At 58.7% G+C, this 22501-nt stretch overlaps 2 protein-coding genes across 5 annotated transcripts in view; one reads left to right on the top strand and one right to left on the bottom strand.

Moving 5' to 3' along the window:
* ASIC4 (acid sensing ion channel subunit family member 4) overlaps positions 1-11365 on the top strand; it is a 28849-nt gene extending 17484 nt beyond the window's left edge. Inside the window, exons 1-10 of one of the 4 annotated variants that reach the window (XM_053948077.1) lie at positions 4081-5985; positions 6250-6265; positions 6560-6687; positions 6778-6937; positions 7337-7393; positions 7489-7642; positions 8026-8117; positions 8436-8515; positions 8835-8939; positions 9218-11365. In XM_053948077.1, the coding sequence (XP_053804052.1) occupies positions 5389-5985; positions 6250-6265; positions 6560-6687; positions 6778-6937; positions 7337-7393; positions 7489-7642; positions 8026-8117; positions 8436-8515; positions 8835-8939; positions 9218-9337 (1509 nt within the window). In that variant the 5' untranslated portion in view covers positions 4081-5388 and the 3' untranslated portion in view covers positions 9338-11365. Of the gene's footprint in view, positions 1-4080; positions 5986-6249; positions 6395-6559; positions 6688-6777; positions 6938-7336; positions 7394-7488; positions 7643-8025; positions 8118-8435; positions 8516-8834; positions 8940-9217 lie in introns of those variants that run through there. The other 3 variants (XM_053948074.1, XM_053948075.1, XM_053948076.1) reach the window with 3 other exon arrangements.
* A 3578-nt stretch (positions 11366-14943) lies between these two features.
* Positions 14944-21461, bottom strand: CHPF (chondroitin polymerizing factor). The gene is made up of 4 exons (XM_053948040.1): positions 21092-21461; positions 19346-19910; positions 18978-19160; positions 14944-18560 (listed from the first exon to the last, which is right to left on the bottom strand). The coding sequence occupies exons 1-4, from the start codon at positions 21394-21396 to the stop codon at positions 17298-17300; spliced, it is 2316 nt and encodes a 771-aa protein (XP_053804015.1). The 5' UTR covers positions 21397-21461; the 3' UTR covers positions 14944-17297.
* Positions 21462-22501: the final 1040 nt, after the last annotated feature.

Genomic DNA, 22501 nt, shown 5'->3' with positions numbered 1-22501 from the left:
AACAAACTGTATTGAAAGCACAAGCTGCCAGGAGATCTGCAGGGAGCAGGTTAGCCCCGGCTGGGGCAGTGGTCCTGAACGGCTTGGGATGGTGCCCCGTGGCTGCTGTGGAATGAGGGGAGAGCTGTGTGCGAGCCCTGGGCAGCCAGGGCTGAGGAGCTGGAGCTGATGCTGTGCTGGGCAGCTGGGCTGTGCAGGCAGGCAGAGGCTGAACTGGGAGAGAAAACCAGAAGCGATTGGCACGTGAAGGCTGGCAGGCTGGAGACTGCGAGGGGATAGGATTGCTGTTTATAAATACATCAAGGGAGTAAACACAAAGGAGGAAAGAGAGCTATTTAGGCTAAGGGACAATGCTGGCATGAGAACAAATGGTAAAAACTGGCCGTGAATAAATTTAGGTTGGAAATTAGTGAAATTCTGGGACAAATTCCCCCCAGGAGCAGCAGGAGTAGAAAGCACAACTATGTGATGGCACGTTCTCTGCTACCACAGGCTGCCATATGTGTGCAGTGTGCTGCCATGCCTGTGCAGTGAAGTCAAGAGCTGGGGTCCCCAGCTACTCCCCTCTGTGTCACAGCCACCCTGGCTCCATGTGGCATGAACAGCACAGCTCACTCCAGCTTCTGGCTTGGTCAGGGCAAAACTCCGGATGCAATGGTTTGCAGGGAAAGGTCTTTGGCACATGAGTTTGGGCACGCTGTCACAGATGCTGATCCTGAAAGCTGGATGGTGCCAATGTCTGTCCTTGCCCATGTGCATGGTGTATCCCTCTGCCTTGCATTGTATCCCTATGCTCCTCAGCCACCAGGAGCAGGAAGCCCTGGTCTAGATCCTACCTGTTCCTGGAGACATGGGTTACACGCTGATGCAGCAGCCTGGTTGTGACAAGCTTGCCCTGCCCAGTGCCGGAGCTCGGGTGTCTCCCCTGCTCTGGCCAGCCAGCAGCACAGCCTGCAGCACAGCTGAGCAATTGGTATTCCAGCAGCGAGCCTGCTTGGCATGAAAGGGGCTCTGCCAGCCCCACACGCCCACATCTCCACTGCTGGCTCAGGCCTAGCCAAAGGGACTCAGCTGGCAAGGGCTGCCCTGTAGCACAGAGAGAGGCACAGCTGCAGTGGCAGGAGGAGTCCTGGCCTTGCTGGGATATGCCTGCAGCAGCCTCTGGCCCCCTTGCCCCACACTGTTTTCTCTCTTCCTTTGGAGGTAGATCAGGGAGCCACAGGAGATATTCCAGGGCTTAGTCCTTCACAGGATGGGGGAAACAAGAAGCCTAAACCATCACTTGTGTGTGCTGTGCCTAAGGTGCCCTGCTCTGTTTGTGCTGAGGATGAAGATTCTGGTGCCCCATGGAGGCAGCAGCCCCAGACCCCATATGCAGGGCTGTGCCCTGCAGGAGGCATCCCAGCAGCTCCATGTGGGGCAGGGGGCTTCACTGAGGGGCTGCTAGTGTGGGAGATGGTTGTGCTACTGCCAGAGCTGGGGTCGAGCCAAACTGGCACCGTTCCCCAAATCCTCCTGGGAGCGGAGAAAGGAAATGGTGCGACCATGCATGAGAAGGGACATTTGCAGTGGCAAAAACATCCCACTGGCTCAGAAAATTGCTGCAGAATCGGGCTTGAAATGAGTTGAAATTGCTGAATCCAAGCGGATCTCGTATCCCGGGCAGTTGTAATGCTGGCGTCAGCGCTGCGGCTTCCCTCCCGGGGCACCCAGGCGGGGCTGACTGTGCTGTGCGGGGGGAGCGGGCTGTTGGGGATGGGGGGCTGCCTCGGGGGGGGGCCTCTGGCATGGTGAGGGGTTCCAGCAGAGCTGGGATGGCCACAGTGTGGAGCGGAACAGGAGGCAGGGTGCGTGGGTGTGCCATTGCCCCAGCTCTACCAGTGTCATCCCAGTTTGGCCCCAGCTCGTGTGCCATGTTTCCTGTTCAGGAACATCCCTGTGCTCCAGCTGCCTGCACTTACTCAGGAAACAGCATTCCCAGTTTTGGAGGCTGCTTTCCTTTATGCAACAGCCTTGCCCATGCTAATTTGCTCTCTGGGCTCAGGTACCTGGAATAGGCTACCCCTGGGCTGGCATCACCACCAAGTCCAGGTGGGCAGCACTCCGGTGTCCTCCCATTCCTGTCCCCATCCCCATTATGCCCCAATGATGACTGTTCTCAGGGGTGCTTCTATGCTGGGGTGGTTGCTCCTGTGTTGTGTGCCCATGCCCAGGGCCTGCCCGTCAGCTGTATGTCCCAGTGGGAATGTGGGAGCAAGGCTGGATGCCCGAGGAGGTACATGGGAGCCGAGCTGGCTGTCCTGGTGGGGATGTGCGAACAGGGCTGGGTGGCCCAGGCACACAGCAGCACGACCCACTGGCACCACACACGTTGCAGCTCATTCCCCTTGCATGAAAACATTTGGCTGGAAGCTTAGTGCGGCCTCTTGTCTCCTCAGAGCAATCAGGATTTGTCACTGCCTGCAATGTTTAACGTCGTCTTCCAGAGGCTAAATACCGTGGGGAGCCGTGTAAGCCGTGGAAATACCTGCATGAGCTGGGATCAGCCCAAGGCTGGCACAATGGGCTGCAGCACTGGGGACGGGGGACTGGGAATGCCTGATATTGGTCCTCATGCCCCCAGTGCTCACGGGTGGGCTGGTATGAGCCAGGATGAGGATGCTGAGGGTCAGGATCTTGCTCCCAAAAGGCTCCTCACAGCAGGGGGGCTGGGAGGCAAGTCTTGGGAGCATGGAGGGCACTTGTGGGGCCCCAGAACTGTGTGGGCTGGGGAAGAAGATGCCGGGGTCCCCAGCAATATCTGACTGGGATCTGCCTGCTGAGGTGCTGGCAGCTATTTCTGTCAAGGTCAGCGTGTCACCATGAGAGAGAGAGGAAAATGTTAAGAAATTACTTCCCTAATGGGGTCTCCCCTGCATGTGAGCATGGCGTGGGGATGCCGGCATGCACTGGTTGAGCAAGGAGACTGGCACATAACACAGGAATGCTGCCTCTCTGCCCCTACGACTGCAATATGCATGGGTATACCCAGCAGGCAAAGCCAGGTGCCCAAGGGTCCATATCTCAGTTGCTATCCTTGGCTAGACATGTGTGCTTCAGTTCTGTAAGGTATTTTTTTGGGTCAGCTGCGGGGAGAAAATCCTGTTCGTGGTGCAGGCAGGCTCTCCTCTGCTCTTCTTCCTCCTCCTCCTCCTCCTCATGCACTCCCTGTTATCTAATTGGATTTGTCATGCTGGAAAGGCAAAGCCCTTCAGGACTGTGCTGTGCTCTCGCCAGTGTGATTTCACAGCTGGCTTCGGCACCCCAGTAGTCGATAAGTGAGTAACTCAGCTGGACACTATGGGCACCCCTGCTCCCCACGCTCCCACGCTCCCCCACAGCCATGCCCACTTGCCTGGAACACAGCCACCACCACAGCTGGACCTTCTCCTGCAATCCTGCCCAACACTTATCCCTTTCCCTAAGATCTGTCCTCACGTGCCCCAGCCTCTGCATCCCATCTCCATCCCTCACCCCCCTCCAGGGTGATTGCCATGCCGCCCGGAGATGACTGAACTGACACGAGATGGAAGCGTTCACAGAAATGACATTTTCTCCAGCCTGGGGAGCTTATCCTCCGTTTAAAGAAAACTAATATAGAAGCTGCCCTGGTGTGCCGGGGCTGATGGTATCAAGCTGGCAGCCGGCGGCGCTCACAGCCGCGATAAATCTCAGAGAAGAGCCGCGCCGGCTCCAGCCGCCGCACAGAGAGGGGCTGAGCCGTGTCCTGGCGGTGCTGCGGGGATACAGCGGCTGGAGGGTACCGCTCAGGGCGGGCACGATTGGGGTGACCCACAGGGTCCCGAGGATGCAGGGAGCGGAGGGTCCGCGGCGGGGATGGTGGCAGCGCTGGACTCGTCGGCGGGTGTACGGCAGGAGCCGGAGAGCTCAGCGGCCGCCCGGCCCGGCTCGGGGGCTGCCCTGGGGCTGCGGCCGGGCCGGGCCCGGGGGCGGCGGGGGCGCGGGGCCGCCGAGCGCGGGGCGCTGCTGCCCCCTGCCGGGCAGCGCCCGCCAAGCACGCGCCGCCCGGCGCCGCGGGTACGGCCTGTGAGGGATGGCGGGCGCGGCCCTGCCACCCTTGGGTGCTGCCCGCTGCCTCCGCACGCCCCCTCGGGGCCTCTCCTGCTTCTGACCTGCGTGAAGTCCTCCTGCAGCTGTAACCAAGCTGCCAGATGGGATCTTGGCCGTGTCCCCATGGTGGCTATAGTTACGTGTTGCTCAGGCATCAAGGCTTGCGTCAGGGATGGTGCTGGGGAGTCACTGCTGAGTTCATCAGGAGTTCCCTTTGTTCCAATCCCTCCTGCCACCACTGGCTTTTTCCTGCCCTGATGCGACGGAGCTCGAGGATGCTGTTCTTCACTGGGCCCAGTAACCCTGACTTGTCCTGGAGCTGTGGAGGATGAGGGATACTCCCCTCCCCATGCCAGCCCACGCTGGGTGAGTGCCGAAGGTGGGTGCCTGGAAGCAGCAGCAGTGGGAGATGAGAGGCTGAGAAGAGTACAGTGCTGAGCTTTGAAGGCACCTGACAGGCTGTCGGGGCGCTGCCAGCCACACTGACAGCCGGGTACAGACACCACCCCCCCGCCACTGCTGCGCTCTGATCACAGCCTCACCGTCACTTCAAAGCACCCGCCAGGCGCAGGTGGGTTGTCATGCAGCCTCCCACCCCATGGTTCCACTCCTCCTGACCCACAGTCTTGCTTCTCCTACCCCACCTGGCCCAGATGCACTGAGGTCCCCAGCTCCAGGGACACGGATACCAAAGTACAAGGTAGACAAGGTCCCAAGCAGCACTGACAGTAGGTGATGGCCTCCCGGTGCTGTCACTGTCCTGCCTCTGTGGGGCAGAGTCTCCAGCTGCAGAGCAGACACAACTGGGGACCCTGAGGTCCAGGCAATGTTTTGTGGTGACTGCAGTGAACTGCGTGACAAGGGACAAGGAGGAAGAGCTGAGATGCAACATTCCTAGGCACAGGGTTCACATAGTGTGCCTGAGACAGGTCATCGCTATCCAGACACAGATGCCCACCATGCTGGGACACTGGGGGCTGCCAGTTCAGCTTGCCTGGTGTAAGACAACACACACCCCTGTCCCAACCCAGCTCAAGAAGGAATTTTCCATTCCCGAATGCAGGTTGGGGGAAGGCGTGTTTGCAGCAACCCCCTCCTCTCCCTCCCCTCACCCATCACCGAAACAGCTCAGAAAGGCGCCTGCCTTGTTTGTCTCCAGGAAGGTGCAGAGCAAAAGCCTCCCAGGAGGGAGAGATCCCTGGAGGGGACCAGGGACCCTGGGCAGCTTCAGGGGCAGCCTGCAGCCCACCTTCCAGAGGAGCCTCCCTGAATGCAGCCATGCCACTGCCCCTTGCCTGCTGCCAGGACGGGGAAGTTCTGACACGACCCCAGGACAGCAGCACGCCCCAGCTCGTTGTCGGAATCCTGCGAGCCACCAGGATCCCCGGGCTGCACTACATGTGTACCCGGCCACAGTCCCGCCTGCGCCGCCTGCTCTGGAGCCTGGCGTTCCTGGCCTCTGCCGGGCTGCTGGCCACCGGCACCGCCGACCGCCTGCACCACCTGCTCTCGTGCCCCGTGCACACCCGCGCACGCCTCGCCTGGGCACCCCAGCTCCGCTTCCCAGCTGTCACCTTCTGCAACCCCAACCGGGCACGCTTCCTGCACCTTACCAAGCCCGACCTTTACTCGGTGGGAGAGTGGCTGGGGCTGGCCCGGGAGAACCACTCGCTGGTGCCCGAGATGCTGGCCGTGCTGGGGGAGGACCAGCGTGCCTGGCTGACACGTCTGGCCAACTACTCGCGCTTCTTGCCACCCCGCCGCTCCGAGCGCACCATGCAGAGCTTCTTTCACCGCCTGGGCCACCAGATCGAGGACATGCTGGTGGAGTGTCGCTTTCAGGGAGAGCGCTGCGGCCCCCAGCACTTCACTCCTGTGAGTTCCCTCCTGGAAGGTGCAGGACAGTTGGGCTGCCCCATGGGTACTGGGAATGATGCTTCACCCCCACCCCAGCAAGGGTGGAGGGGTGGCAGAGTAGGGAGTCAGGCTGAGGTGAGCCTTTCCAAAGGTCATGCAAGACTCTACCTTCCTTCCATCACCTCCATGGAATTGGAAAGGAGTTTCTGGACCTCATCCTGCTTGTAGAATACTCGACCAGATCCCTGCCTGCTCCCTTACCACTGCTCTCTCCATCCCCAGGTCTACACACGTTACGGTAAGTGCTACACCTTCAATGGGGATCGGAGGAATCCACGTGTGACCCGCCAAGGTGGCATGGGCAACGGGCTGGAGATCATGCTGGACATCCAGCAGGAAGAGTACCTGCCCATCTGGAGAGAGACCAGTAAGTGGGGCTATGGCTCAGGCAGGGCACATGTGATGGGTGCTAGGACACAGGGTTGCTGGGCAGAGCAGAGCACCCTGTGAGGGGACTATGGATAAAGCAGGACATCAGAGGGGTGCAGGTGCTGGGTTGGTGCAGGCATGCAGCACCTCTGTACTCCTACAGATGAGACATCATTTGAAGCTGGCATCCGGGTCCAGATCCACAGCCAGGACGAGCCACCCTATATCCATCAGCTGGGCTTTGGTGTCTCGCCTGGCTTCCAGACCTTTGTGTCCTGCCAGGAGCAGCGGGTAAGGCAGGATGCCCCACAGCCCCTGGGAAGTGCCTGCGGGTACTCAGCCCAGCACAGCCCTGTAGCAATGCCCTTCTCACCCCAACAGCTCACCTACCTGCCACAGCCGTGGGGGAACTGCCGGGCCAGCATGCAGGGGGAGCAGCTGCTGCCTGGCTATGACACCTACAGCATCGCTGCCTGCCGCCTCCAGTGTGAGAAGGAGGCTGTGGTGCAGAGCTGCCACTGCCGCATGGTCCATATGCCAGGTGAGGGGTGTGCATGATGGTGTGAGGGGCACCCCACTGCCCCAACAGTTCTGCTCGGGTTGCTCCAACTCCCTGCAGTCTGCGCCCAAAGTTCACCTCTGCTCCAACACTCTGTACTCAAGGATTCCCCTGGCCCCATCTCTCTCCACCCAGGGACCACCCCATCCTCTCCACATGCTGGGTCAGCCCCTGTCCTACCCTCCTTACACCGCAGGTCAGCACTTTCCCTGTTTGCCTTGTCCCTGGGCCACATCTGTCCCAACCAACCTGCACCCAAGGGTCACTCATCCCCATTCTTTCTGCACCCTGCCCTCTGCACTACCTCCAAGGGAGTGAGTTAAGAGTGGGGGGCAGAATCTGGCCAGACTTCCCCCCTCCCAACCACCTGCTTCTCCACAGGCAACGAGTCCATCTGCTCCCCTAACGTGTACATCGAGTGTGCTGACCACACGCTGGGTAGGTGTGGCAGTGGGTGGGCATCTAGGGGCTGGCCGAGTGCCCCAGGGAGGGGGCTGGAGATGGTGGCTGTGCCAATGGGTGTCTGCCCCCAGACGCAGCAGTGGAGGACAGCCAGGAGCGCTGCAGCTGCCCCACACCGTGCAACCTGACACGCTATGGCAAGGAGATCTCCATGGTCCACATCCCCAACAAGGGCTCAGCACGTTACCTCGCCCGCAAGTACAACAAGAATGAGACCTACATTCGGTGAGTTGCCAGCACTGGGGTATTCCAGGGGGTGGGCAGGGGGCTGGGGACCTGGGGAACTTCCACTCCATTCCTGGCAGCGTGCAGAGAGAGGATCCTAGCATACTTGGTCTCTGCAGCATCCTCTGTGCAGGGGTGTTTTCACTAGAGCTTCTTCCTACCTTATCCAATCTTCCCAGCTCTCCTGCCAGCACCCACCCCACTGTCTCTCCTGGCCTGGGACATGCCCCATCCATGTCCCCACTGCACCAGCCCAAATAATTAATGAGGGCTGTGGGAGCACCTAGGAGCTGGAGGGCTGGGGGATACGGGAGGTTTGTGGGAAGTGGTGCAGGAGGGTCGATGACCAGCCCTTTTTGCTCAGCACAATGGTGTCCCCACAGGGAGAACTTCCTGGTGCTGGACATCTTCTTTGAGGCGCTCAACTATGAAGCCATTGAGCAGAAGAAAGCCTATGATCTTGCTGGGCTTCTTGGTGACTCCCCTCGCCTTCCTGTGGGGCCCTAAGGCGCGGAGCTCTGGGTCCCAGCCCTGGGAAGATGAGGGTCTGGTGGGGAAGGGATCACACAGAGCAGCAGCCAGCCACAGGCTGGCTGAAGGGTGGAACACTGCTGACTGTCCCCTATCCTGCATGTCCCCCACTCCCTCTGTCCTGCTGACCCTGCCCCCATGACTGCTCTGTGCCCCACCATCTGGCAGCTCTGGCACTGCCCACTGCCCTGCTGGCCCACCCCAGGCTTCCAGTGGGCTGCACAGCATCTCCTGGTGACCATCTTCCCCTCCTCCTCCCCAGGGGACATCGGGGGGCAGATGGGGCTGTTCATCGGTGCCAGCATCCTCACCATCTTGGAGATCCTGGACTACATCTATGAGGTGTGTTTAGCCTTCAGGGATGTGTCTTGGCAGTGGGTATAGAGACAGGCTTCCTGGGGAGAGCATAAAATGTGTGGCCACCCCAGAGGGCTATAGCAGCCCCCAAATTAGGGAACACCCAGAGGAAGGCAGTGGGAGGAGAATAGGTCCCCCAGCATTCCTCGGTGACCTGAGGACAGGGAGGGTGGTGAGCCAGGGTACTGTCCCACTGTCCCTGAGTGGGAAGGGGAGCAGGCAGCAGTTCTGTGTAGACTGAGGTGTCCACACACAGGGTGCTACCTGTGTGCAGGTCTAGGTCTGACCCCCCATCTGCACCCAGGTGATCCGAGATAAGGTGAGCCGGGTTCTGCGCCGCTCCAAGCCACCTCTGAAGAAGCCCTCGGGCAGCATCGCCACACTGGGATTGGAGGAGATGAAGGACCAGGTATCCCTGCAGGGCTGGGCTGCCTAGAGGCTGTGAGGACAGGGCCTGGCTATGTGTCTGCCGCCACTCCAGGGGGAGGGGACATCATCCCAAGATCGAGGATCTGTGTGGCTCTGCATTTGGTGCCTCCAGGCTGCAGAGTCAGGGCAGTCCCAGGGAGGCAGGGAGCTGGATGTCCCCTGGGGAGCTCTGCGGACAGGCTGTGATGGGTGGGAGGACTAGGGAGGTGGCAGGATGCATGGAATCTGTGCCTACCCTATTGACTGCCATCCCCACAGAGCCCCTGTGAGACACTGGGTCGGCACGTGGAGGGCGCCTACAACGCGGGCATCCTGCCCAACCACCACCACCGCCACCACTACCCTCACCAGGGAGTCTTCGAGGACTTCGCCTGCTAGGCAAGACTGGGTCTGGGGGGCAGCCCCTGTCACCCCCCTCCTCAGCATTCTCATGGAGAGGGATGGCGGCACTGGGTGCGGTGGGCACAGGCCCCTGCCTCCCCCACCCCACTGCCAGGATCAGCCACACCGTTCACCCCCAGTGATGCCACTGGAGCTGCCTCAGCACCGTCACTGGAGCAGCCCCCCGGCCCTTTTGCCTGTCCCCTCTGCTTGCCCCTAGCACGTGGGTTCAGCCCAGTTTCAAGCACACAGCGTGGAGGGGGATGGGCAGCCAGGGGGGGGTTGAGGGAGCAGCAGGTGTGGGCCAGACAGGCCCTGGTGCTGCAGAGCTTGAAGGGGGTAAGCTGAGGTTCCTGTGAGCCCCTCCAAGCCCGCCCTTGCTGACCCCTCCTGGGTGGTGGTCTCTGCCCTGCATGGTTTTCCCTAGGAGAGAGACATGCCTGGAACAGCTTCCCTCTGCCCGGGAACAACCTCCTTCCCTTCCTGCTGCAGGGCAGGGCAGCATTGCAGGGCACCCCTCTGAGCAACATGGCTCCCGTGGCCAGCCCAGGGACACCCCAACTGCAGCCACACCTGCATGGCACCACCCTGACCCCTGGCACCACCACCACCACTGTGACATGCCCCTAAACATCTACCCACCCTTGCCCAACCTCTTGCAGTCTCTCAGGGCTGCAGCCCCTCCGTCACTGTTCCCAGCCAGACCCCTGCACTGTGACTCCCCCTGCCACTCCACTGTTGGCCCCCCAGTAATCCCCAGTCATTTCCGCACTGCAAACCTACTGCCTCACCCATCTCCTGCCCCAATCTGTTGTGAACCCATCCTCTCCTTGCCCAGCTATTGCCCAGAGTGGCTCATCCCTTGGTGTAGCTGCCTGGCACAGCCCAGGCAGCATGGCGGGTCCTGCCCTCACTCCCCTGCCTGTCGCTGCTCTTTTGCACCGTGCACGTACCCCTTGCCATGCTCCCAGCCCCAGGTGCTGAGCACCCACTGTGCCTCTCCCAGACTGTACATGGTTAGGAGGGTGCTCTGTGCCCAGCCTTGTCCGGACAGCTACAGTCCAGCCCGCTGGCCGGAGCCTCGGCCAAAACTGCCGCCCACAGTCCTCCTGCCTGCCCTGAGATGGCAGGACGCACGGCAGGATCCAGGGCAGGACCCACAGCACTTCCCCTGTCCCATTGTACATTGCCTCCACCCCCTCCACTGTAGCAGCAGACACCAGCGCAGGGCAAATTGCCCCAAAATATCTCAGGAGGGGGGGGCGAGCTGGCAAAGCCCCCCTCAACATACACTTGGCAGAGGGGGACCCCAAGGCAGGAATTTGGGACCTCTGGGGAAGGCTGGGGCTGAGCCAGGCAGCCTCTGGCCCTGCTGGTTTAGTCCCCATCCCTGGTGCCCACAGATGGATCATGGCCATGTTGTGCCATGCCCAAAGCCATAGATGCAGAAGGAGCCATCATCCCTGCAGCCCTCAAGGCCCCACACATGGGAGGTGCAAGGCAGGGACCAGGGCACCAGCAGCCCTGGCTCTGGGTATGCATGGTCCAACAGCTCCCCCGAAGTATGTACCCATGTGTAAGCATGTTCCCCGTGGGTGCAAGCACCCAGCTGCGTGCTGTTCCACGTTCTCCTGTGTGGGGGGATACACAGCGAGCCTCCCAGCAGGCCAGCCACACTGGTGCTCCCCAGGGAGCCCTCCAGAGCACCCCGTGCTGGCTCCCCATGGGGTTCCCATACGCCAACCTGCAAGCAGGAGGGTTCCCAGAGGGTTGCCACATGTTATCCCAGAAACGTGCCACGGCCATGCCAGCCAGCCTTACACCAAGGTCTCCTGTGGCAAGAGGGGGGCGCAGGATGTGTCCCCTTCTTGCCAGTCGGAGCAGCAGGCCCTGAGCGGGGTGGGTATGGGCACCATGGTGGGAGGGCCAGCACAAACTGCCCTCGTGCTGGTGAACGTGAGAGATGTGCGTCACTGTTTTATAAATGTACAAATGCTCCCTAATAAAGAGGCACAAGTAGGTCCAGAGATGCCTGCGAGGGCTGATGGGGCAGAGAGATGGGTGAGACACCACCCTAGAGGAGAGGTGGTGGTGGGAGCCAGGGAACACTTTACAGCCTTGTGCTCATGTATGAGGGGTGCAGGGTGAAACAGAGGAGACAGAAGATGGGGGGAGGGGAAAGGGGGCCCTGCTGGGGCTTTCCCTAGCAGAGGTGCTCCTCCAGTTCCTGCCTTCTCCAAAACTTTTCTCCATCTGCCCCAGCTACCCTGCAGCACAAGGGGGACACAGTAGGAAACAGAAGCTGACCTCTTGGTGAAGGCTGCCAGCACCAGGCACCACAGGTTTCCCTCTAAAGCAGTGAGGGCTGAAAAAGCATGAGTTAACTGGGTGCAGCTGGGGCACAGGACCACATCCCACAGCTCACACCATGCCCTGTGAGAAGAGCATTGAGCTTGGGTGCTAAAGGAAAAAGCAGGAAAATAGCTACATGCTCCACATCCTGTTATTATCAAGTAAGAAGATTGGATCCCTTTGGGATGAGACTGTCCCTGCCACCAGATTTTGACCCATCTGCCCCTCCACAATGCCCCATCATTTCACCTGCACCAAGACTCATGGCGCTTCTTGCTCTACAGTGAAGATGTGTCACAGGAGCTGAGTAAGGAGAGCAGGATGGTGTGGTGGGCCCACGAGGTCCTTCCTCACTATGTCCTCCAGCTCCTCCAGTGCCATGCACAGGAGTGAAGCCCAGCAGAAGGAAAGGCTGAGCTTCGTGCATGGTCCATCCCGGCTTCTATGCCAACAAAGCAGCCTCAGGACCATTCCCAGGAGCCCTGTAGTGATGACCTAACAAAGATTTGACATATATTTTTCTCTGTTGCTTTCAGCACCTCTGTTCTTTAATTTGATGGCTTCCAGGTGCTATCTGGAAGTGACAGCTCCTGTCACTTCCACTTCTCCAAACAGGACAGGCAGAGGATATGAACCCTGCACCACCCCCAAAATGTGACATGCCTCATGTCCCAGCACAGATGTACTGGGCTGAGGAGGGCCAGTGGGACAACCCAGACTTAGCACCCCAGGGTCAACCACAACCCCCAGGGCTGTGGCTCCTGGGTGCCCCCTCCCATGCTGTGCCTTGTTCAAGGGCCACCAAGGGCTTAGTCCTGCCCAGAGATGGAGATGCTGCCACCTGGGGCTCACCCAGCACAGCACTGCTTGAAACACCTGTAATGAACCACATGAAATAGCTGGGGTATAATTAGAAGGGGATCCACTACAGTGAAACAGGCCCTTAATTTTAATGAGCACAGTGCTCTGGACAAATGCCAAGTACCTGATCACAGCAGGACTGGCTGTACTGGCAACAGCTTCTGTCACCATAGGGGTGACAACCCCAGAAGACACAGCAGGAGTGGCAGCAGGGAGTAGGCACCAGGATGGAGCAGGCAGCAAGGATCTCTTCCATCTATGGGGTAGGCATCTCCTCTGGGCACTTTCCAACATGCCTCCACTGCTACAAACAGTAATTACAGCTGTTCTCATATAAAAGCTGCATTTCAAAGGAAAAAAAAAAAAAAAAAAAACCAAAAAAAACACCCCACATCCTGCTTGGGAGCAGAGGGTTTGGAAGTAAGCCCTGAAATGCAATGGGACATGTGGCCTCACTGCTGTCACCTCCTCCCCAAGCATCTCCTGCCTGGAGATGCTGATGGTGACAGGCAACACCTGGAGAAAGGAGTGACTCTCAGCATGTCTGTATGATGTGCAAATGCCAAGCTCACTGCTTTGCTCTTTGATCATTTGCCCATGATCCCCTTGCTGGAAAAATGGACTGGTGGTGCCAATCAGTCGGGCTAGGCAAGGGACACACAGCACCCACTTTCCAGCACTCAGCCCCTCACAGTGGGTAAGGAGGCTGGAAAAACCAAGGAGGCAATTAAAATAAAAGTCCAAGCAAGCTGCCTGCCTCTTCCCTCAGTACCAGAGCTTCAGGACCGTGCATTCTGCCAATGCTGGGGTGGTGTGGCCCCATGGGGAATATCCCTGGGCATAGCTAGATATGCCGACACCCCATGGAAGGAAACCCCTGCAGGCAGGCACACACTGACAGCAGCTCTGCCTGCAACTACAGCTTTCCTTCTTCATTGAAATGCTCTGATTTCCCTGAGCTTGGTCAGAAAAAACCGTAAGCAAAGCACCTCTCACCCTCCAGAGGGGCTAAGCAGTACATTGGACAGCCAAGGCATTGGATGCAGGCACAGCTTGGTACTTCCCTGTCCACTCCTCCTCAAGCAGACCAGCTTCTTCTGCCTTCACTTAAGAGACAGGAGGAACTGTTTGCTAGAATTGGGTCCTGGCTTGTGGTCAGTAGAGCTGCTTCTTCAGGACAGGCACCATTGGCCCTTTCCCAAAGAAAGCACAGAGAAGAAAGTGCATTGCATTTCCCCTTGCCCTCCAGCCCTTTCGTGGCATGGCCACAATTCCCATATCCTCCCAAAGGTCAGCCATCAAACTGATTAATATTGCTGGGGCTGAAGTAGCTTTGCCACAGAGTTGGGCACAGCCTGAAGTGACCCAAGCAGGGCTAGAAAAATAGGTTTTGCCTTCCCTGCTCACAGGCTCATTGTTGTGTTTGCATACACAGGAAAACAAACCACAGGAGGGGGGAGAACAGCAGTAGCTTGGGTTTTCCCCAGTTTGAGTCTCTTTCCTTGCCACAGTGCAAAACTGAGAGGAGGCAGGAGGAAAGGCAAGTGCCCACCCATGCCCAGTGTATTCAGACATTCCCTTTTGTGCTTCAGAGTGCTCTGAACCACCCCTTCACTCTCCTGAAAAACTTCCCAAGAGAAGGTTGCTCTGTCTCTCTTGATTGCTGTGGTGAGCCAGTAACACTTAGAAAATTTCTGCAAGGGAAGCAGAAGTCTACAATGCAGGACACAAGTTTTCTCCTGCCTTGTTTGTAAAATTGACCTTTCACTGCCCTGCCTCTGCAACTGGGTAAGTGCAAAAATCCATACATTGTATGAAAGTACCAGTCAAGCCTGAAGAGGAATCACAGAATGTCTCTATTTTCTCATCGGCCCACATCAGCAGGGCTGCTCCTCCCGCCCCTTTCAAAGGTGCCACTGTCTGGGTCTGGTGCTCTGCCTGCACCTGCTAGCCCCATGAGGGCAGGAGAGGGGCAGTCAGTGCACCTGTGTCCATGCCCCTGTTGTCACAGGTCTCTGCCATGTCCCAGTGAGCACAGCCAGCGCTCACCTTGCTTGTGTCACCAACCCCCCTCCCAAAGTTTTGCACATCCTTCTTTGGGGTTTCATCATGTTTTGATGCTGAAAATAGCCTGGCAAACACTAAAACAGCTTCAAACCCTGCGAGCTCCCTTGAAAAGGCAGCAGTAACTGCGCTGAGAGTGCCACAAGCAGTCTTTTGCTCATACGTATGCCAGAGCAGGAAGCCTCTGCTGGTATTGCTAGGGCAGAGCATTAAGTATGAAAATACCTCTAACTTGGTCTGGGCAAACAACAGTGAGGCAACAGCAACTTTATCTTGACAGTCTCATGATAACTAAATGACAATTATGGGTTTTTTTTCACAGCCAATTTGATTTGAAGCCGCTTTATTACCATTTGGATACTCTTCTAATGCCTAATCACATCTTACTACTTGGTCCACTTTTCAAAGGATAAATGTATCTGTAACACACCTGCATCTGCCTCGCTCCCTCTGCCCCAGATTTCCACTTGAAGGGAATTAAGGATGTGCTCAGGGAAGATCAAAAATAGAAATACTCAGAACAAGCTAACAGTTACTGTCTGAAATATAATAAAATTATATTTAAACATATACACTCCTACACCATGGATACAGAGACTGGCGCAGGAAGAGATGAATGAGGTATCCCTGGAAAAGGCATACCATACAGCCCAGGGGTCCTCCATGAGTTTAGCTGAGCACTAGCAGCCTTGATAAGTAATAGTGAGTAGGTTCAGTTAATTTTCTTGGGGGTGTCTCTTTGATACGTGTGCTTCATGAAGCAGTAAAACATGATGAGTAATTCCCCACACCTCATAATGCAAATAGGAGCTCTAGGTGATGAAACAGTCCAGGACAGGACCACAGTGCTCTACCCAACTAAGAACTGGAAAACACAAGTGCTGAGAAGCCCTGAGATGTAAAACAGCCCAAAAAAGAGTGAGAGCAATGCAGAGAGAGCAGATCCGGCACCAGTGATCCAACACAGTGCTCAGATCCAGTTTCTGGCCTGGGAGCTTCCTTCAGAGCTGGTCCCAGATCCCGGAGAGCAGAGTTCACCTCACTTGAGCAGCCAACAACTGCTGTGACATGGGCCAGGAGTCCCCCATTACTCACATACAGACCACGAAGGTTGTTACAGAGATAGCAGATGTGGGAGGGCACACAGCTCCACCAGCCATTTACTGGTGCTTTTCCACCCATAGACAGGGCTGAGGAGGACTGGTCAGTGGGACCACAAGTTTACAGCAACAGGAAAAACAGGGCAATCAGCACGTTGCTCTGGACTTCCCACTTCAAGGGGCTCAACATCCTGCCACACCATCAGTGATGGCAACAGGCAGCTACAGCAGGACAGCCCCAGAGATCATGAGCATCAGAGGAAGTGCAGGACTCCTGCTGCAAGCTGCAGCGGTTCAAGCAGGTATTTCCAAGTGTCTGCTTGGCACATCTGCCAGCCTGTCCATAAGGCAATGGGCTCCCACAGCCTCCTTAAGAAGCAGGCATCTCCCTGCTCAGGTAAAGAATGTTGCAGGTGCTTGGGGAAAGCAGGATCTCTGTAAGGAAACTTTCCAGCCAGCTGCAGACAGAACTTAAACAAGCAGCCAGCACCTACCACCACGAAGACCCCCAGCAGAACACCCATAGTTGCCTCATGAGAGAATCAGCCAGACCCACCAGTACATCTCTCCATTTTATTAGTGTAAATGCACCCCATCCCCGCTCCTTTCCCCCCTATTAAATACAAACCAGGAGCAGTGAGTGGCTCCTCAGTCGCTTTCTCCTTAGGAGATGCACAGCCAAACCCTCTGCCATGCCCATCAGTGTCAGGCACAATGCCTCTTGACCCTGAGGGCAGCCCCACAGTGGGGAGGGATCCCACCTCTGTCAGGAGGCTCTCGTCTGAGGGCTGTGACCTCCGACGTCCTATCAATACTGCGAAGGCCAAAGTGGCCTGGGTCATGGTTCCCATGGGGAGCAGCTCACGGTACATGAAATCAGCAGGATCCCCTCTGGCACCCCCTACACCCACAGGCCCCAGGGGACCAAGTTCCTCACACCCCAACCAGCCAGGAGCACTCCAGCTCATTGCCAAGTGGCAAAACCCCAAAAATAACATCCTTATTGCTCTTTTGGGATGGGATGTGCCCCATTCCACTGTCCAAGCTTGTGGCAGGCACAGGGACATGTTCTTCCCTGTACAACCAGGCCAATGCTCCAAAGGAGCAAGGAGCACATTCCTGTCCCAGGACACTGGGAAAACTAGAAGGGATCACTCCAGGCCCTGTGGCAGTCACAGCCCTGCAGAAGGGGGACCTTGGGCTCTACATTCCCCCAGTTAAGGGGGGACAGCAAGAGACATGGCAGCCCATCCTCCCCAGTGCTCAGCAGCAGGGCCGGGACAGAGGGATGGGGCCAGCAGCCACCAGCTCTGAATGAGGAGCCAGGTGTTCCAGCTTGCAGCTCAGTGACTCTGACCCCATCATGCCCGGGGTCTGCACAGCCAGGGCTGCTTGAGAAAGACCCAGGTACCCTTGGCTGGCAGACCCCGGCCTGGGGAGCCCCAGTGGGGCAAGTCATGAGCTTGGACACCAGCAATCCCTGCAGCCACTGTAGAAGGAAGACAGATTAGGGCAGAAAAAGAAATGGAGTAGGCAGGCAGGCATAACATGGCAGGGCCAGCCCCTCCACCATCCAGGGTTCAGGTGCTGTTCCCTTGCTCCTGCTCAAAAAGGACCATGGCCAGCTGGGAGCGAGAGCCTACGCCCTCCAGGCTGCTTTGCACACAGCGGTGGTAGATGTCCTCGCTGAGCCGGGGGTTGCAGGCCTGGTGCCGGTAGTGCTGCAGCAGGGCAGGCTCCACAGCCCGGAAGACATGGAGGTTGGAGTACTTGATGAACATGTCGTAGATGTCCAGGGTCTCCAGGATGTCCTCATTCTCCTGCACGTCCCCTGCCATGCGGGTGCGTGCTGCCATGTAGTCAGCGTTGTAGAAGCAGGCTTCATGGAAGACGTCACGGTCAAAGCGCCCCATGTCCCTCAGCAGGTCCAGTGTGGTGGGTGGCACCTGGTTGTGGTAAGCAATGGCTGGGTTGTAGCCCTGGAAGTGGATGGGGAAGAAAACCTGCCAGTTGTTTATGGTGTTCATCCGGCAGCGGTTAAGGAAGTCAACGGTGACCTCTGTCCCCACACCAGCCACAAAGAAAAGCGTGTCCACAGGGTGCTTCTTGGAGATAATGTCCATGACCTTGATTTGGGAGGGTGCATCTGTCTTAACACTGATCCAAGGGATCTTTACCTCTGCATACTTGCGCTCATACTCGGTGATCTGGGACTTCACAGAGGCAAAGATATCATTCTGGGTGACCTGCTGGGCCTCAAAGGGGTCATAGATGAAGAGGAAGGTGAGCACTGCATTCTCACTGCTCTCAAAAGCGGCTGCTGCATAAGCCTCCAGAAAGCGGGCGGCGTAGTCCCGGTCATGGGCTGTCAGTGGCAGGATGACATTGATGCGACTGGCCTCTGTCACATAGGGCATGGGGATGATCTCCACCTCGCTGAGGGGCCGCACCAGGTGCACTCGCTTAGTGACGGAGCGGCTGTGCCCTTTCTGGGTGACCACCTCCACCTGAAGGTCCAGTGTGTACTCCATGCCACGAGTGGGGTCAAAGCGCCGGTAGCCATTCACCAGCTGCTGCTTGCGGATGTGGAGCACTGGCTGGTACTTGCGGTTCAGCTCCTCCATGGCTGTGGCCACCACATCAGCCACATCTGCCAGATCTGCACCATGCAGCTCACACTTGGGGGAGCCATCCACACAGGCATAGACCTGCTCCTCTGTGAAGTAGTCCCAGCGCAGCACCTCAAAGCGAGTTTTGGGCTGGAATGGGGGCGGGATGCCAATGGGCCATGTGGCGATGTGGTCCCCGTCCACAGACAGGCTGCTGGCGTTCTGGATCTCCATCTGCAAGACAAGAGATGGACGAGTGAGAGCCAAAGCAGGCACAAGCTAATTCCAGCTCTGGCAGCACTCAAGCTGATTTCTGATACGCAGAGATTAGCCAGAGCTGGCTCAAAAAGCAGTGCCAGAACAACTCTGCCCTCAACTGGACACCTGTCCAGCATCTCAGGTTTTCTTCCCCACTCTACCCGGCCTTTGTGACAGACCTTTGCACCCTTCTGTCTGTCTTCATCACCCGCAACCACCACTGCTTCTCCAGGACCCATCTAGGTCCAAAGCTGCTTTCCAGACAGCACCACTGCCTCTGTAGCCACATGAGCTCAGCTGATCCTGTCTAACAGCAGGATCAGGTGAGAAACCAGAAAGCCCAAAGGGATGACAAACAGAACCAAGACCCTTCCCAGCCAAGCCAGGTCTCACCTGGAGCTGCTGGATCTCCTGATAGGTTCTCTCAAGCTCCACCTGTGCAAAGTACTTGTGCAGCCGGTACATCTGGAGGGGATCCAGCACAGGGTGGACAGTGAAGGCGCTCTGGAAACGGAGGTCGGTCTCCCGTTCGGGGTCTGCGTTCTTCCCCAGCTCAAAATAGTGGTAATGCAGACCCTGTGCCAGCCAGGAAAGATAGGTCACAGCCAGCCCCAACCTGTACTCCCACACCACCAGTTGCCAGAACAGCAAGTTCAAAGGATGTGAGGGTGCAACAGCTAGTCTTCCCAGGGTTGAGAGAACCCACAGGGAAGAGGGAAAACACTGGGCCAGGATCCAGCCATCTCTGCTGCAGGACCTACCTCATGTTCCTCAGCACAGCTGACACCTGTGTAGTCAATGATGCAGCGGCCCAGCCACTCATCAGGCCGGGCACTGAGGATGTCATTGCGGCAGCTCTCCAGGTGCTGCTGCAGGAGCAGGAGGAGGCTGCGCGACAGCAAGTAGCCAAACCCTCCATAGCAATAACGTCCCTCAGTGTCCCCACCAATGAACTCCTCAGGGCGACCCAGGTAGAGGTGGGTGTCAATGCTGAGGTGGGCAACCAGGCGGCTGATGCGGTGCGCCTCCGTGTAGGTATCATCCTGCACCAGGAAGAACCAGTCGAAATCGTTCACATAGTGGTCCAGAAGGTACCTGACGGTCTGGTACATGTTCCAGATGGGCCGCTCGTCACTGTGTGTCACCACCGTCATGCCATGGGGCACCTTGCGGCCCCGTGTGCCGGTGAAGTACACCAGGCGCTCCAGGCGGTGGGCCAGCGTGCGGTTGACAGCCACCCCCAGTGTGTTCAGCGTGTTCTTGGAGGTCAGCACACCCACAAAGAGCCGCTGCCGCATCCCCAGCTCGGTGCTGATGTACCGGGTCCTGCAAGAAGAAGACAATATATGGCTCCTAGGGCACTGCAACCCACCCCAGCCTGTACCTCCCTGTTGTAACCAATAGCACCGACCTCGGTTCCTCTGCACGAACTGCTCCCAGGCTTCAGCCATGCACAAAAGACATCACCCCAGTGTCACTAGCTGCCACTACACCTGTCTCAGAGGCACTGCAGAGCACTTTGCTGAGGTTCCCCATCAATTTGACATCAAAGGACACTCTACCTTCCCCTAAGCTGGCCAGTCCAACTCTAAACAGATGCTCTCAAAAGGCTGAGCACAACTAAAAGCAGGAAACAGAGCTGCACAACCCAGCTCTAGCAGGGACATGACCCACCAGGCACCCCCAACCATGAGGCTAGCCCCAGCCCGGTCTGAACTGGGAAGCACCTTCCTGCCACCCTGCCAGTCATACTACTCTAAAGCAGGCAGGCAGAAGAGCCCATGCTGCCCTCCCTGGTGAAGCCAGGCCCCACACAGGTTGCTGAAGCCAGCAAGGGGGCTGGTTGTGTACCCCTCCCCACCACGGCCCCCAGCTGTCGCACTCACAATGACTTTCAGGTTTAATTCTCCCAGTCTGGTGCAGTAGCAGGAAGCGACCCCCCCCACCACGTCCCCCAACCGCTGCCTGGTACACAGTGGCCCCATTCAGCCCCCTTCATCCGCCCACCACCTCGCCAGGACAAGGAGGCCCTTTCACTGCCTGCTCCCTGTCATCCAGGGGACGCTGGGATGGGGCTGCAGCCGACTCTGGAGCAGGCTGGCGTATGCAGCACTGGGTGGGGACGTGTCACCACGGCAGAGGTCCCTCGCAGACAGGAGGGGACCGTCGCAGGGTGCCCGGCAGCACGTGCTGCAGCAGGCAGCCTTCGCACAGCGGGCACCAGCATAGGCAGGAGGCTCTTCGTTGCGGGCTGGGGTTAAGGTGAAGTCGGGCACAGGGAAGGAAAGTGAGCAGCTGGGAAAGGCACTCTCAGTGAGAAAAACCCGTCCGCAGCCCTAGGTGGCTGAAAGGAGGGCAAAGCATACCGCTAAGCCTTCTGTAAAGCTCCGCTTTGAAGTCCCCCAGCCCCGCCAAGGCAGGTACCTGAAGCTCGCCCGCAGCTACCCCCAGATAAACCCCCGTGAGCGGCGGCCCGAGTCCCTCAGCCCGGCCCGGCCCCCCCGCACCTGACGGCCTTCTTGGCGGCCCTGCCGGGGCTGGGCGGGCGGTAGGGCACGACGCGGGGCTCCCAGTTGTCAGCGCCCAGCGCGGCGGGCACGGCGTTGGGCCTGCGCGCCGCGTTGCCGTTGGCGGGGCCAGGGGGTGGCGCGGGGCCGCCGTCCGGGTGCGGGCGGGTGGCGGGGCGCGGCGGCGGCCCGCAGGGCTCCTCCACCCAAGTGACGCTGAGCAGGCTGAGGGTGAAGCCCAGCGAGACGCCGATGGCGACGGGCCCGGCGGGCCGCAGCACCGACAACACCAGCGACAGCCGCATGGCCGGGACGGGACCGCGACCGGGGCCGGCTGCCGCTGCCGCTGGCGGCGCCGCCGTCCGACGTGTCACCCGCGGGCCCCGCCCGGCCGCGCGTCACCCGCCCCGACCAATGGCCCGCGCTGCGACCGACGCGTCACGGGGCGGGGCGGCCAATCGGAGAGGGGGGGGCAAGCGTGGGGGCGGGGTCAGGTTGCCGGGAGACCGCGGGGCAGCGGCCGGGCCGGGGGCGGCGCGGTGGGGCTGCCCCGCACCCCGCACTCCGCGCCCCGCAGCGGCACCGGCTGTGCCGCCGTGAGCGCCCCCGGTGCTGCGGGACAGCAGGGCAGCGCCTCGGGCCCACAGAGGGGAAAGCGCATCCGCCGGGGACCGGCACCTGAGAGGGCTTTAGGGCGCATTTCCCCGGCCTTTTGTGTCCGGAACACGCGGGGCCGTGTGTCCCCTCCCCGGGACAGCCCAAACCACGGCGCTGGTAAATTCAGGGTGGGCTTGAACCGCCAAATTCCCCAAACCGCTGCCCGAGGGTCGTCCCCTCGGTGTGGCTGGTGGCTGAGTCGACGGGGGACTAGTGGGGGCTGAGTGTTTGAGGCCAGAGCAGCGCAGTGTGGGCTACGGGCTGCAGGAGGCAGCTGGGCTCGCCGGGTGGCTGGGGAGCAGGCATATCAGGAGAGAAACGGCGGCTGGGATACCTTTGCATGCACAGAAGCAAACTATCCCGGGGCAGGAGGAGGGCAGGTAGGCACCAGGAGATCCCAGCAGCAGGGACCTTTATCATGTGTTTCAAACGGGAGCAAAGGGAGCTCCTCCAGCTGGGGTCGGGGTCACCATCCCACCCTGAGCTGTCTTGCGGCATAGATGCACCATTGCACCGGCTGCAGAAAGAGCCCCTGGGGCAGACAGAGCTGAAAGAACTGTTTCAGGGCAGAGTTTGCTGCACAAACGGAGCTTCCAGCACAGGAATGATGCAACACGAAGGAGGATCTGGCCTTTCCGCCCACTCCCAGCCCGTGGCTTCACTTCCAAAGCCTTGCAGCCGTTGGGACTCTCAAGTGCCTCTGGATTTACTCTGGGCAGGCAGTCCATATCACCCTCCCCATGAAACACAGCC

Source organism: Vidua chalybeata, chromosome 7 (assembly GCF_026979565.1).
Source record: "Vidua chalybeata isolate OUT-0048 chromosome 7, bVidCha1 merged haplotype, whole genome shotgun sequence".
NCBI lineage: Eukaryota > Metazoa > Chordata > Aves > Passeriformes > Viduidae > Vidua > Vidua chalybeata.
The sequence above is the reverse complement of the archived record's forward strand: the minus strand, read 5'-3'. Positions and strand labels throughout refer to the sequence as shown.

What these genes read in the sequence shown, in the direction of transcription:
- CHPF (XM_053948040.1), bottom strand. Translation starts at nt 21,396, where the DNA reads ATGCGGCTGTCGCTGGTGTTGTCGGTGCTGCGGCCCGCCGGGCCCGTC. An exon ending in GCCGCCAAGAAGGCCGTCAG is followed by an intron (nt 19,911 to 21,091) that starts GTGCGGGGGGGC and finishes TTCTTCTTGCAG; the next exon opens with GACCCGGTACATCAGCACCG. An exon ending in AGGAGATCCAGCAGCTCCAG is followed by an intron (nt 18,561 to 18,977) that starts GTGAGACCTGGC and finishes CTTGTCTTGCAG; the next exon opens with ATGGAGATCCAGAACGCCAG.